Here is a 16,322-nt window from a genome sequence, read left to right as displayed (position 1 = left end):
CAATATGTAAAAATGAAATAGTTTTTTTTCCCCAAAAAAGACTTGGGAGGCTATTCAAGAACTTTGTAGCTCCACTGAAGAATTGTCTTCCTTTCATACTAAAATTAATGTTTATGTTTTGTGTATGTAAATATGTGTGAAAACCAGTTCTTGAATAAACCAGTTTTGATCAGTACTGCTCAAATGCACTTTGCTAGTTCACCTAGTCTGGTCCCTTGCTATCACAGACAGTTAGCTGTCTTTCATAACAGAGCTGCAAAGGAGGGAAAGAATTCACTCCAAAGCAAAGAATCAGATTTTACTCCCTGAAAAAGAGAAGATTTGCAGTGTCCCATCTCTCTTTTCCTGTGTTGTCTGCCATTCCTTTCCATGCAAGCCTGCTGTGCTTTTGTCTCCCAAAGAAGAACAGTACCTCAGTATTTTCAGGAGGTGTGTGCACTCAGAGGTCATCCCTTTCCTTCCTGCTGTAAGGATAAAACATGAGGAAACAGCACTGAATCACAAAGACTGTAGCTCCCCTACCATCTTCTGGTTAGATGGGGTTTGAAGTGAAGTATGTTGCTTGCAAATGCAACTCAGTCTTTTCCCTGCTGAAAGACGTTCCTGGAGAAATCGAATTCTCTGCATTTTCACCTTAGCACCCTCCATCAAACAATGGAGCATGAATGGCTCCTGCACTCCTGAGAGCTCCCCATCTTCCCAGGTGCTTTTAGTTTGGTTTGGCAGGAGGGATCTAACCCCAGAACAGTGAAAGGAAGTCAAAGCTTCTTGAGCCTGCTAACACACTGGAATGTTTTCTGCCACAGATGATGATGGTTTCACTTTCAGAGAGCAGAGGAGCGGACGGCTGGAGAAAACTCGGTTCAAGAAAGCTGTGCTGACAGCTCTTTCAAACTACAGAGGGCAACAAAGTACAGAGAAATCAGGCTGAAATTACCTTGCAGAAGCAAGGCTCCTGCTAATCTACTGGGGAAAAATATCTACACATGGAAATAATTCAGAATGAGGGGGACAATTTGGTTGATCTTGATTTACATTCAGGAGTCCATAGCCAAACCAAGTTCCAGTTGGTGGGATATTGTATTCAGTTTGGCCAGGTTTGGGGAGGGGGGAAGGGAGGGACTACAGGGATGTTTTCTGTGAGGAGCTGCCAGAAGCTTCCCCTATGAATGACAGAGCCAATGCCAGCCAGCTCCAAGCCAGACCTGCCACTGGCCAAGGCTGAGCCCATCAGGGCTGATATGTTACCTCTGGGATAACAGATATAAGAGAGAAAAAGTTACTGTAGAGAAGCAAATTACAGCCAGAGAAGAGAGGGGTGGGAATACGTGAGAGAAAGAGCTCTGCAGACACTGGGGTCAGCACAGGAGGAGGGGCAGGAGGTGCTGCAGGCACTGGAGCTGAATTCCCCTGCAGCCCATGGGGGTCCATGGTGGAGAGAGATTCACCTGCAGCCCCTGGAGAGACCCACAGCAGAGCAGAGGGATGTGCCCAAAGGATGCTGTGATCCTGTGGGAAGCCTGCATGGTGGGACCTGTAGCTCCATGGAGATCTGCCCATGCTGGAGCAGGTTTGCTGGCAGGACTTATGACCCTGCAGTGTAGCCATGCTGAAGCAGCCTGTTCCTGAAGGATTCCTGTGACAGATTCAGGATTTAGATTTTTCAGACATACCCTTCCATGCTTTTCTTTGAAGACTGACACATCTTCCTTCTCAAGGGTTTTCTTGAAACTGGAGCTGAAGAATTTTTCTAGGGCTTCAATTCTGCAGCTGCCTCTCATGACAAATATTTAATGAATATGGGCAACTTTAACTGATAGGAAAGACAGAGTAGTGGGTTTTTGTCTGATTCTAAAATCAATAAATCAATAAAGTACCAAGTTGCTCCTTTCCCCACTAAATATTTAAAAATGAATGAGCTCTCCACCTGAAGTTGAACACACTCTGGAGAAGTTTAGCAGAGACTGATAGTTAGAGGTGCAGAGTTTTCTTCAATCCACAAAGTCAGAGGGGATGGAAAGCTCATGGCAGCTCTGAGGACTGGGACTGTAATCAATCCCATGCATTGCAGGGTGAAGTTCAGATTCAATCTTGGCAGTCTTTACTCTTGGTTTTTAATAGGACAATTTAGTCCATGGAAATTTGGTCTGGGTCATTGGAAACTGGCTCAGCCACTGTAGATAGACTGTGTGCTGGTGGGTCTCACAGTGTAGGTCTTCAATTCCAGACTTTTTTCTATATATGAATTTTCCAACTAGGGCCTCACTTACAAGATAGTAATAAATGCTGCTACTACTCGGTGACTGTTCAAGGGACTCTGTGGCTGCAGTGGCAGAATGGTGACAAAGTTTTATGTAGCACTAGGAGAGGAAACCCAAGTCTTGCCTGGGATTTAAAACCAGACCAATAATTTCTGAGCACCTGTTTGCATGAGCAGGGAGTCAGCTTGAGCTGTGAGCTGCCTCACATCTTGTGTGTCACTGGTGATGAACATCATTTCTCATGCTTTCTCAATGTGCTAGCTAACTTTTGCTACACCTCCAGCTCTGATTTTAAGTGGCTGTAGCCCTGATTTTAGACCATGAACTTAAATAAAACTTGAACTTTCCATTTAAGATGGAAATTTTAATATTTACATTCCAATGATTTATCAGGTAATGAGGTCACATAACCTATCTGTTCCTTGAGAACTGAGTTCCTGTTGAAAGCAATCCAAATGTTGAATTGAGAATTTAATTTCTATACAAAACTGCAGTGGCTGAGCATATCCTTGGCAGAAAGCACTATTTTAGAATACTTGAGGACACCTGTTCTGTTTGACTGTGTTCACACACAATTTCTACTAAATGGAATTAAAAGTTCTTTTCCAGGGTTAGCTTTGCTCTCTTTCTGCCATCTCTAACAAATAATCAGCTGAAATATTCCTGAAAGACAGAAAACCCTTGAACCTTCAGTTAAGAAAATAAAATTCAAAGAAATTATGGTTTTGTTATATTTTAAATGGGTTTTTCAAGTAGACAAATGAAACCCTTATTAATACTGAAGATTTTCTTATCCATATTTCTAGTCCATCCAGCACATATATTTTATAATCTCATTACTCTCCTGGGACTGCTTCTTATAATTAACTTCTGAAATAATTCTTAAATGCTGTCTTTTATTTACTTCCAGTTGTTTTGAGATGATGTCCTGCCCTTCAGCAGCAGTATTTTATATGCATGGCTATTTTTGTAAAATTATGCATAGCTAAAATGAACCAATTTGTTGCTTTTTAATATCCAGCTCAACAAGACAGTGAGACAGCACCTATTCACTTCATTAGGAGTGGAAGATGCACAGCATGAATGAAGAGACATTCAGCTTCCTGGCTCAAGCTCTAACTAAATAAGCTACACTTTTGGGGTTTTATTTTGGCAGGTTATGTAAAAAATGTATGAAGACTTTGCTCCTGCAAACACCCCAATACCAAAGATAACAGCTTCACTAAAGAAGCACAACTTTCTTCACTGAGAGAGCCATTGATCTCTCCACTGACTCAAAAAACCAAAAAAACCCCAAAACAAACAAACAAAAAAAAAAACACCCAAGGTTTTTTTACCCCATGGCACTTCACTGAATAATTTTGGCTGAAAATTCTGGTTTTGATAACTAGCCTGGTGTGGATCTGTGGCTGGCTTTGGAGGATCAATTCCCTGGTTTGTTCTTTCCCTCAGCTTTGGAAGCTGTTCCGTCTTGCACAGGACATTTACCTGTTCAGCCAGGGAAGAGGAGTGAATCACCCAACGTATCGAGGCACTTTTGGTCAGACAAACAGCTGGAAAGTGGCCTGAACACAGGAGCAGGTGCTCCTGTCCTGGTCCATGGGAATGCAGTGCCAGGTCCTGGTCCATGGAATGGAGTGCCAGAAACCAACCTTCTTCCCCTGGGAACATCTCCTCCCTCCAGAGTAAAGGTGCTCTTGCTGTGCTGGTGGGCAGCAGCCCTGACTCCTCCTCCTGGCAGGCTCTGTGACCACTGCTTTTGTTTAAAATGCCCCAGAGGGAAATGAAATCTTGTTCTTGGCCAGGAGGTTTCGCTAACCCACCAGGTTATTTTTTCAAATTTGGTCTATTTCCAAATGTTGGTGCTGATACCTAACCATGTTTGGCAGGGGACACAGAACCCATCAACATTCTTCATCCAACAATGCAAAGAACATCCTTCAGACCATTCACAAAGACAAATTTGTCTGTATCCAAAATGGAATAATTTGCAAGACAAGACTTAAAAGATTTTGTATGCAACCATTTCGACAAGGCTTTTCTTACTGGATTTTGCTACAAACATGTATATTTGGGAAAACTTAAATATTAATTAGTAAATTCGCATAAGAAAACTACCAGAAATACTCCAAACAAGCAAAATATACAATGTAAAGAAAATTTCATAATTTTTACTTACTTTCTTTGTTTTGTCCATTGCCTTCAGTATGGTTATGTTTAAGTCTTCCAAGACACATAGAACATTTTCATACTCTCCTAAGTGCTTTGAAAAATAATCTAGAAGACAAAACCCCGTATTACCTACAAATGACCTGAAAAATCAATATTTCATCAAATATAAGCTTTATCAAGCCTGAATTAAGTTACAGCATTATTGAATATCTAAATACAAAATGAAAAGGAGTTAAAATGGAAAGGATCATTTTCTTTTTAAATTTTGTATTCTTTCTCTGTAAAATCATTGCTGGTGTACTTAAAATATCAAAATCAGTATTTCAAAGCACTTTCAATAAATGAACTATCAAATTCACAAAAAATGCAAATATCAATTTAACAGCTGTAGCAAACTTATTTTCAAAATATCTACATCTTTGTAAACTGAATTTTCAGTCTAATAGTCTACAATTACTAGTAGCAAAGGAATTTTTCATATGCGTGTGGTGAATTTGATTATATTGATATGAAAAAGAATAATTCTGGTAAATTATTAGAGGAGATGATACCACATGGGGGCTGTTGTGAGGCAGGGTTGGTTGAGGGCAGTTGTTTCTCTGAGAAATGAACAGACCATGAGTTGGCCAAATAAGCTTCTCGTCCCAGGTACTGTGACATTTTCAACAAATTTGATGCATGCAAAATTAATTTTAATGAAAATCATGGAAATAACAAATTGCAGGATGTCCTTGTGCAGCTTCTCAAAGCAAATGGCTTTTTAACAGAAAGAGCTGATTTAAAATCAGAGGGATTACAGCAAGAGAAGGGAACAATCCTGGGAAGTCATGACCAGAGTTCCCATTTGGTTAATTTGGTGAAAAACAATAGAGGGAAGCACAGGAAGAAAGCAGTGTGAAAAATAAGTAAATAAAATTATGTTAAAGTTTAGAGACTGTGTTAGACAAGGCATTTAGACATCAGATCACCTGGAAGAGCACAAAAATCAACATCTAAATGGCAGACAGGGAGAACAAGATTAGATAGGAGCTTTTTGAAATAATAAACAGCAATCCTTCAGGGTTTTTAAGAGGTCAGCATGACCTTCTCAGGGGAATAATGAAAACATAAGTTACCAGAAACACTGTGATGTGGCCTGCTATTGCTGAGAGGTTGAATGAAATGATTTAGAATGAAAACATATTATGAATTAATACCCTGCATGTTTTTCAGCTTCATTTCTGAGAGGAACTGATATAACTCAGAAAGAGCTGTATAATATGGATTGAGTAAATTCAGTACCAGATTCACAGATGAGAAACACCCTAGTGGCAACATTTGAAAGATTTAAAAGGCATTTGAAGCAGGCTGTATTTAATTAAAACAGGTAGTAAATGGAGTCAGTGCTGGACTGACAACCCCCAGCCCAGCAAGCCTCCAGTGCAGCATCAGCTGCAGAAAATCCCTTGTGGAACAAAACCACCTCTCTTCCTCAGCCAGGTTTGCACAGTTTGGGCCAGATGCTCAACCAGCAGGAGTTCACAGCCCAGTTCACTTCAGATGAGCCTCTTGTCATACATTTATAAGCCACAGGGTGAGGTGTCTTTTAGTGGGTACTTGGCCATGTCACCCTGTGGGTGAGTAAACAAGCTGAGATTCAGCTTGACAGTATGTTCAGCTTTTAAAGGTCTTCAGCTACCATCTTTCCCTCAGAAATTGGCTGGTGTTGACAAGTATTACTTTTTTTTCTGAATTTTGTGGAAGAACCTGCAAAAACCTTTGTATATTGTTTTTTGCTGCAAGAAGCACTCCTAAATCAGGTGCTGTAAGATAAGCTGAAGAGCAAACAGGGTGTTGGGGAAACAACTCACAGCTCAGAATGAGGTATAGAAATGGGTAATTGGGCCAAAATCTAGGACTTGCAGGAGTTTAACTGTGACAAATGAACATAGAAAACTTGTGAAACTTGCTGTTCTCCCCAGCTCAAGTAGGAGGAACAATGAATTTTCTTTTAGTGGGGTACATGACAAGTGTTAAAGTGAGAAACTAACTAGAAAAGGTATCTCACACTATCTATCTATCTATCTATCTATCTATCTATTTGTCTATCTAATCTTTATGACAGAAAAGATTTTGAATCTCAGACAGTACGAGAAAAATATTTTCAAAATGTATTCTGCACATAGGGATTGAGAGAGTCTGAAAACATTATAAACCATCTACATTTTCCCAGGAGTTGCTCTGAGTGGAAATTATTTTCTGTTTGAGCTACAAAGATTAAAAATAATCACATGGCATGTTTATTTGATTTCCACAGGGCTGCTGCAGGCATAAATTATGTTCTTTCCCAAAAAAGAACTTACCACAGAGCTCTTCTGTGTCAAGATTGCTGGAAAGATAAGAGCACAGAAGGTTAGTGAGGTTAGTAATGTTTTTTGTTGTATTGGTAAATAGTGCAACTTTAATATTAGACTGACTGGGATATGAAGCCCCCTGCTTGGGTTGCAGCAGGAGATGCAAGGTCTGGCTGTGCTGCCTTAGGGCAGAAGCTGCAGTTTTTCTGAAGCTGGCTGCAGGTGCAGCCTCTCTTCCTGAGCATGTTCCCACTGGCAACTTCCTACTCACTGCAAACTCACTCTGAATTCAGCCTTTGAGCATCATGATGCAGTCACTGCTCCTCACATATTTGGTCCCAGTTCTGGCAGGAGTCCATCTAAATGTCAGAAATGTTTGGTTTGGGTTTTTTTCTCCACCTTTCTGCCTGTACTCCCCTTTTGTGGCTGCCATGCTGGACAGCAAGGCTCAGAGATCTTGGCCTTCCATGCTAAGGAAGAAAAAACCCAGTAACCTTCTCCTGTTTGCAATCCTTGCTGTGCAATAGTGTTCTGTGGGACAGCCTTGCAGAAGGAGGATAAAACCAGACATAGCCCATGAGCACATGTAATTCCTAAGACCTTCTGGCCATGCATCATTTCACCACTACTAACTTTGACAAAATTAGTGATGTGAAAAGTATAGATGTGCTGCCGTATTCCCATGGCATCATTATATAAATACATAAATGCAGGGAAGTATTCTATTCAATTCAAACCTGTTTGCTTGAAGCAGATTTCATCTAGATCAACTTTGAAGTGATATTTTCTCTCATAAGCAAGGCCTTCATAGTTAAAAGAAAAATATAATTAACCTACAGCTCATTACTGAAAGTTAGCATTTTTGCCTTTCTTCCAAGGAGGAAAAAAACCAGATTATTAAAGAAACTTAAAAGCATAAGTGTCCTCTTTGAATCTTGCTGAGGGGTGAATATTGAACGGCTGATTGCACTTAGCATTTTTTCACTTATATTTTTAATGGAGTTTTTAATTGACCTGTTAAGAAAATGATGACAGAGTACTATCTTAAAATCACTTTCTCCATTGCTAACTTCCACACATCTGGCTTTTATTGCACAAGGGAGAGAAACTGATTGAAATTTCAGGATCCTGGATTATCACAAACTTGCATACTCAGGGCTATAAAAACTTCTGAACACTTTTAATTCATAATGCAAATGAGATTTTCACACAACATTTATTAATTGAAGGCGATTCTTATCTGCATTCAAACAGACCAAGTTAGATGACTGCAAATGAGACTTGTACCTGATTTCTCCAATGACCTTGGTGGCAGGTGTAAGGGAATTCACAGTCTGAAAGAACAAGTGCTGAAACTGTGAAACTCAAATCTTAGGTAAACAAAGTATGTGATGGGGAAGTGTCTGCAACTCCTTAAGGCTGTTTACCACAGATCGCTACAGTATCTATGATCAAATGTGTCTGACCAGCACTTCTGCAGTTCAGCAGTCGATTTTGGAACAGTCGATTTTGGAACAGTCCAGATGCTCACTTCTTAAATGCAAACTGAAAGCCTGAAAGCTGGAAAATTGCCTGAGTCAAAGAGCCCTGGCAGGATGTGATGTGGTTAAATGACAGGACTTTGCAGTTATAATGCCACTCTTTTTCCATTGTCCCTACATCTTCTGCTCCTTCACATCAATCTACCCTAATGACTTCATGTAAAAGACACATTAATGCACAGCTTGATGACTGTGTTTAAAAGAGCCTTTCCCATTGTTAACCAGTCAAATTCATGCACTCTTTTCAAATTTTATATTTAAATCCCTTCTGGTTTCTATTCTTTTGTACAGTAAATTCACGAATACAAGCCGCACGGACTATAAGCCGCATATCCGGTGTGTTGCCAACATTGTTGCCTTTGTTAATAGATAAGCCGCTCCCGGAATATTAGCCGCAATTTAGTTCGCTGCGAACTTTCACAAAGTTGTCATTTAGTAACACAATCGTGGGATCGCCGGGGCTTACTGGCTTACTGCCGACCTCGAAAACATTGTTTCCAAGTGAAAAAAGACACACCCTTTATTTACAAGCCAAAAAAGACAGGAACAATAGTGTGGTCATTTTGCGAGCATTCCCAATGGATCTGCGTTGCCTTTAAACAGCCGCTCAGCCACGCGGGCTGAGCTCCGAGCGGAGCCACATCTCCGTGCTGGCACAGACACCCCGCTCAGCCCCACAGGTGAGCGGCCCCCCCCAGCCCTGTCCCAGCAGGGCGAGCGGCTGCTCTGCCCCTCCCCCTGTGAGCTGAGCAGCCCCCCACAGCCCTCTCCCAGCAGGGCGAGCGGCTGCTCTACCCCTCTCCCAGCAGGGCGAGCGGCTGCTCTACCCCTCTCCCAGCAGGGCGAGCGGTTGCTCTACCCCTCTCCCAGCAGGGCGAGCGACTGCTCTACCCCTCTGCCAGCAGGGCGAGCGGTTGCTCTGCCCCTCTCCCTGTGAGCTGAGCGGCCCCCCCCAGCCCTCTCCCAGCAGGGCGAGCGGTTGCTCTACCCCTCTCCCAGCAGGGCGAGCGGTTGCTCTGCCCCTCTCCCTGTGAGCTGAGCGGCACCCCCCAGCCCTCTCCCAGCAGGGCGAGCGACTGCTCTACCCCTCTCCCAGCAGGGCGAGCGGTTGCTCTACCCCTCTCCCAGCAGGGCGAGCGGTTGCTCTACCCCTCTCCCAGCAGGGCGAGCGGCTGCTCTGCCCCTCCCCCTGTGAGCTGAGCGGCCCCCCCCAGCCCTCTCCCAGCACGGCGAGTGACTGCTCTACCCCTCTCCCAGCACGGCGAGCGGCTGCTCTACCCCTCTCCCAGCAGGGCGAGCAGCCGCTTCATCCTTCTCCCTGCGAGCCTAGCAGCTCCCTCAGCCCTCTCCCTGCAAGCCCAGCCAGCCCTGCAGCCGCACAAGACTGAAAACACTTTAAAAAGTACAGAGAAATATCACACACTTTTATCGAACTGCCGAGGTAACTCGCCGAGGTAACTCACCCCGATAACAACCCCCGCCCCTCAGTAACGCCGCCATCCACAGGCAGGCAATAAGCTGTTCTCTGATTGGTTCATCGTCGGAACAACGGGAAACCATGGATTTCAAAGTGTTTCGGCTCGGGACTGGACTGGTATGATACTAGGTAAGGGCAGATATCACATTTTTGTCCATAGATTAGCCGCACCCAAATATTAGCCGCACTTCCGGGTTTCCACCAAAATTTTTGTCTAATTGCTGCGGCTTGTATTCGTGAAATTACTGTAACATCCTCTGCATCATGTTAGTGACATTGGGAGTGGCTCAGAGCCTTTCAGCATCCCTGTTTTCAACAGGCTGTTTGTCCTATAGACAGGAGTGGCACAGCTGCAAATGGACTACAAGTGCAAATGGAAAAGCATTCAGGTGCTGAATTCATTTTCAATTGGAATTGGACACCTGAATAACCAGAAAATATTATCCAAAGCATTTTTTGCAGCAAGCCTGTGAAAAAACACAGATAAGACACAGAATATGGATTTTTTGTCTAGCATACTCAGTATTTCCTTCTATTATAAATACCCTTGGAGACTTCATTTTTCTTGGCACCCTGTTTGAAGGAGATGCTGTTCTAGGCAGGGAAGCTATAACTTTGTGTCAGTGATTATTTCATTTTCTCTGAAATAATGACACAAAGCCTCAAAAACAGTTGGGAATAAACCTAGGAATTCTTTTGCTGCATACAAACAATTTTAAGCTCCCTGCAAGGTGCTACAGAAATAATTAAAGAAGTTTGGCAAGTATTTAACAGTACAGGAGTGAGGTGCACACCAGAGGGCTGTTTCTGTAAGTCAGTGCTCAGGTTTACAGCAGGCACCTGTTCCTCATTTCAGTGGGTACATATGCCAAGGATGCTTCTGCTTAGACTCATAATCTGGCAATGCTGGACATGTTATTAACAATATTTGCTGGATGACTCACATGCAGGCACCAGCCCTCCACTCACCATAAGCAACCAAAGCAGAGGGTGAGGAAAATGCATTCACATCACATCAGAATGATGATTCTCAATTTGCTCTCTGACTACTAGATGCAATCCTTCTACCTGTCCAAGTCTAAAATGTTCTCTTTCTAAAAAAAATGAGCTATTTTCAAAGGACTATTACACTGAGCAATCCTGATCGCTGGAAAGTTGATCATACCTATTGGTTAGTGACAGAAAAATAAGCAAATGCACTCAAATGAACTGTGGCAAAAGTGCTTATCCATGATACCTCTGGAAGTGGTCCAAAATGTAGAATTACAAATCAGCTGTGCTCTTGTTCTGGCCACTACAGTTAGCTGTGCACTGGGGGCAGCCAGGAAGGAGGCAAGGTTAAAGCTATTCCACCCATCCACTGCTGAGGGTGCATGGATCCATCCCCTGACCTGACACACACTCTTCTAGGGGACAAAGGGCACCTCTAGGCAGAGGAACCAGCAGAAAATCCACATATTTTCCCTGGATCACAAGAAGAGACAATATCTTACAATTACAAACATAAAGCAGTTACTTTATTGAAGAATCCAATACTATATGAACGACTTTATGAACAAACTTAATTTAGGAAAATCATTGCCATGAATTATAGCTGGAGATTACACTTTCTTCTTCAGATCTCTCTTCATTCTCAGATATGAGAAGGATTTATTTCAAAAGCTTGAACTAACTATCTTTTCAGTCCTAATTGCATGTCTTTTTGGCTAAATTTGGTTTTAGGGATGAAAGTTTGAAGCTAGTATTGCCTTTTGTTAAGTAGAAGCATATAATTTGTGAGTGTAAGGAATTAAATGTTACTTAAACCATGCAAGGGTAACTGAATAGGCATCCATGGACAATCTAATCCAAAAAGCTGTAAGGTCTTTGCAACAAGAAAACCAGTGTACCATTTTACCTTGAGTCAGCAAAATGAGGTAACACTAGTGAGGGTGTTTTGCAAAGGAGTCCTACGTGTGCATTTCCATTTTAAGGATTTTCTGCCTCATGGCTCCTTTGCAGCAGCAAACACCACCTTTTGTTCGGGTTTGTACAAGGTTTCTTACCAGTGGAGGCAAGACTGCTTCCAGTAGGATGGATGCAGTGCTGAAAAAAACTCGGGTGCTCCCCCCTCTGGTGACAGAAAAGGGAGAGGAGGAAGAGGGAGCAGAAGTGGGACAAAGCTTCTGTCTCTGGAGAGATAAAGTTCCTGCTGCCCTTCAACCCCAGATCCATCTGGGCTGTGCAGCCCCTGGGCTCCCAAAGGCAGCAGCCAGCTTGGCTCTCTGGGCTCTGACATGGCAGCAGGATCACAGCTCTTTTACTACCCTGCATTAGCTCCAGGCTATGTGATAACTTCAGAGTCATCACTTACTGCTCTAGCTGCGGCAGGACTGAAGGAGACAATAAAGGTTTTTTTTTTTTCCCTTAAGAACTCATCTGAAAAAACAGTCCTCAAGTCCTTTGCATTCACAGGGATGCAATGACTACATAGCTGACAAGTTGTGTTAATCATCTCAGCTATAACAGCCTTTGTGTTGCTAAAAAAGGCTTAATAATGCTATTAAAACTTGTGGTATATGCTAAAAGTTGTAGAGCATTGTACAAGGGCTGCAGAGCTATGATTTTTTTGCAGCGTCTGAATGACATAAACCTAAATGAGGAAATGAGATGCAGCATCACAGTGGCTCTTCTGCCACAGAGAGCAAATTTCAGTTTTCATCCCATAGGAGAGGATAATGTTTCAATTTCTGGTTTTGTCACAAAATTTTTAAAAACCCCACAAAACTGAAATTAAATTATTTATTCTTAGATGAAATGAAATGTTTACTTTAGTTTCTTACACTCCTTGGAAATGCACAAGAGCAAGCAATTCCAAAAATATCAGCAAACAAGTGAACAAGGAAGAAGGTCAGCTTTGCTGAGCAGGCATCTTCTTTAGGAAAAGGAAGGTGTGTGCCTAGTGTAGGCAAGGTCAGGTGACATGGGAAGAATACAGAGACGCAGCTTGCCAGTGTAGGGAGAAAATTCATTCAGCCAAAGATCAATTGGAGTTGAAGCTGCCCAGAAATGTGTGAGAAAATAAAAAGCTATGTAAAATACATTAAAGGCAAAAGGCAGCATAGGAATAGCATCAGCCTGTTACAGGATGAGGATGGACACCTCACAAACAGGGACATGCACAAAGCAGAGGTTTTAATGCATTCTTTTCCTCTGTCTTCAACACAGATGATGGACCAAGGGTGGAGGAGGTGGAGGACCATGGCTGTGAGAACAATAAACTCTCAGCTCACCCTGAAATTGTGTGGGATTTGCTGCTTCAGTTGGATCCCTACAACTCTATGGGGCCTGGTGGGACTCATCTAAGAATCCTCAGAGCTATCTGATGTCATTCTAAAACCTCTCTAGGTGATTTTTGAGTGGTATTGAAACTCTTGTGGGTGTTTGGGAAACCCAGATTATGGAAGGGACCAGGTCTCCAAACTACATCTACCATTAAGCAACGAGTTTACTCAGGGAAGCCAATGTTATCTCTGCAGAACCAGCTTTAAGTCAGCTCCATTTAGTTAAAGGCAACTGAAAATAGTCATTACTGTTTGATTTTTTTCACTGAGAGGGATTGCCATTTGTTTCTGCAGAAGGCTGCGTTTCACATTAAAAATAACCACTTGTATGGAAAATTTCCAAGCAAAATTCTATTTGAAGCTTGTCTGACCAGAGGATCTGTTAGCATCTGGATTTTGTAAATCATTCTTCATGAACTTGTTTTGACCAGCTGTGAAATACTAAAATGTACAATTAGCTCACTCTGATCAGTGCCTTTGTCTATGTGCTTCATTTCCAAATTGATATCTATAGCTATGGTCTTGAGAAGTCTCTGTTAAAGCCAATAGCTGCATTTGCATGCCTTAAATATTAGCAAACACGCCCTTCTGATTCCAATACTGCACCATGTCCCGGAAATTCTAATTTAATCTAAAAGAACCAGTTTTAAAAAAAGTGGTCAAACCCCAATATATTATTTTCCTCTTGCAAATTTGCATTCAAAAATATCTTTTAAAAAATTACTGTCCTGCAGTTAACCTAATTAAAGATCCTGTCTTTATGTCATATTGTTATTAATTTTTTTATTTTCCTTGTTTTACTTAAAAGTGATTTTTTTTTTCTGTGTACTTGTATTGAACTGGGAAAGATCAGCAATAGCACGAAACTGAAATATGCCTTCCAACTGAAGCAAAAGGAAACCATCCAAGGCAGAGATAATTAGCACACTTAGAGTACCCTTAAACTACTGAGGACTTGTCATTATTAAATTTGCACTAGTGTGTCTTTTAAATAGAAGTGTGTAATATCACATGGTGAAAAATCTGGAAATTAAGATTTTAGACTATAGTAATATATATGTGAAATAAGATGGAATTTTTAAGGCTGAAGTTTTTCTTCTTCACAAGTCTAAGTAGGATCGTGTGTAATTGGATAAAAAATTTTGCATTACAAGTCACAGGTATTTGATTATTAGGTTAAAAGTAAAAATAATTTGGGTGTCTGTTCTTAATTAAACAAATTAGCCCTTAAAAGGCCTTGTAAAGAAATACATCACCATTTTTAACTTGTTAGCTTAGAAGTGCTGTAAAACTCCCTGTAACATAAGAATTAAAAAAAACAACTAAATCCAAATAAAAAATACCAGTTCTCAAACTTTTAATCCCAACTCCAGCAAAAAACAAACAAAAAACCCCCCCCAAAAACAAACAAGAAAAATCCCAAACCATAACCCCCCAAAAAACTGTAATATAGAGGAGGAGACTCTGAAGTAACTTGATATGATACAGCCATCGAGTGTTGCTTCAAATGCCCAAGTATTTCTCCCACCACCCATGTCCCAGCTGCTTCTCCTGTGTTATCCTTTCCACCCTGGGCTGATTTGCAAGTGTGAGCATCTTAAATGCCCAAGCCTGGGCAGCTGAGCTGAAGCCCATGTGAACAGTACCATGTCTTAGGTGCCAAAGACTTCCCCGCCCGTGAGGGAGCCTTGGACAGCCCTGACACTCAGGCAGGCAAGGGTAGATGTGTCTCCACATCTCTCATAGCACCACATCCATCCCTACATCTGCTGGGCATGCAGCAAGACACACTCCCCAGATGCCTGGTGCTGCAGGTGGCCAAGGCTCTCAGATCCTCACCAAACTCATCTCTGGCTTGTGCACAGTTTAAGTGACACCACACACAAAGGTTTAATGGGACCTCCCTACCTTTGGGAGGCTGCCTGTGCCCCAGGCCCTCAATATTTCTGGCATCCCTCCTGCTTTTGTAACTAGCATCCTGACTAAGGACTTCATTCTACCAATGAGTAGAGAGAGAGAAGAATAAGTCTGATTCCCCACAGAGTCAGTAATCAGTGAAGCATTTAAAGCACTATCTCTCCAGCAGTGCTGCAGACTAAATCCCCTTGAGACCTTCTGTACATCTCCTAGTTTGTAACTCTGCCAGATATTCTCATTATCTTCTGACACCTTTTCCCAGAGGATGCCATTATGTTAAAACAATTTCCATGGAAGCCATGAGTGGCAGGAGGGAAGGGTAAGGGATAGAAGTAAAAGGGAGGTTACATTTGCAGTGACTTTGGGAAGGCTTATTCACTAAACCATCAACCACAACAAGGATTCTTGCTCTGCTGAAACATGAGCTCTCAGAGTTGACATTAAAATTAAGTAGGAGATGATTTACCAACAAAATGAGTTGCAACAGCTTTCACCCCTTTAAACACTAATTTCAAACTTTTCCTGTATGTTTCTATCTATGTATAAAAATACCTGTGCTTCTGATGCCTTTCTCTACTTTCTGTAGAATTATTCATGCAGTAACATGTGTATACAAAACAGCTGTATTTCTGCAGAGCTTCCTCAACTGTGCTTCAACACAGTTTTACATGAAGGATAAAACATTTTGCATTCAGTTAACAGAATATGTGGGTCTTCAGGTCTGAAATTACTTCGGCTCCAAAATTACTGCAACCTGCAGACCATGTTTTCCACGACCCTTTGTCAGCACAGAGAAAGCCTTTCCAGCACTCATATTTTCTCCAACAACCTTTTCCCATTGCTTCCATCAGCCCTGCAGAGCCTCACTGAGGACTGTGGAATTTAGAGCTCAGACTAGGGGAGGAGAGAAGGGTGAAAAATCACACTAGGTTTTCTTTACCCCCACAAACCTCCATAAAAATAAAGTGCATTGAGATCTTTTGAAGTGTTAGGACAGACACTGACCAGGTCCAAACTGACATTACAGATGTATAACATGGATGTCACATCAAATATATGTCAAATTAGGACACAAAGATAAGCTCTTGCCCTTGTCCCTTTCCTGCTCACAGATATGCATTCATGTTGGTATTACTCTTATTCAGGGGGCCTGGCTCCTATTCAAGAAACTGTGGGGATCTATCTTGACCTCCTGATAACTTAAAAAGAGCCTAAGATGTTGCCCAGATGCTTAGAGTGTGTTTATATTGGGGCTACCTGGAAAACACTTAAACTGTTACAAAAAAGGGAAGGAGAAT

At 41.9% G+C, this 16,322-nt stretch overlaps 1 protein-coding gene across 2 annotated transcripts in view; it reads right to left on the bottom strand.

The window, feature by feature from the left end:
* LOC117005836 (N-terminal EF-hand calcium-binding protein 1-like) overlaps positions 1 to 16,322 on the bottom strand; it is a 74,549-nt gene that overhangs the window by 39,316 nt on the left and 18,911 nt on the right. For both annotated transcript variants that reach the window (XM_033077901.1, XM_033077910.1), the window contains exons 4-5: positions 6,776 to 6,801; positions 4,441 to 4,538 (exon numbers count right to left, since the gene is read on the bottom strand). In XM_033077901.1, the coding sequence (XP_032933792.1) occupies positions 4,441 to 4,538; positions 6,776 to 6,801 (124 nt within the window). The remainder of the gene's footprint in view (positions 1 to 4,440; positions 4,539 to 6,775; positions 6,802 to 16,322) is intronic.

This window comes from Catharus ustulatus, chromosome 1 (genome assembly GCF_009819885.2).
Source record: "Catharus ustulatus isolate bCatUst1 chromosome 1, bCatUst1.pri.v2, whole genome shotgun sequence".
Taxonomy (NCBI): Eukaryota; Metazoa; Chordata; class Aves; order Passeriformes; family Turdidae; genus Catharus; species Catharus ustulatus.
The sequence above is the reverse complement of the archived record's forward strand: the minus strand, read 5'-3'. Positions and strand labels throughout refer to the sequence as shown.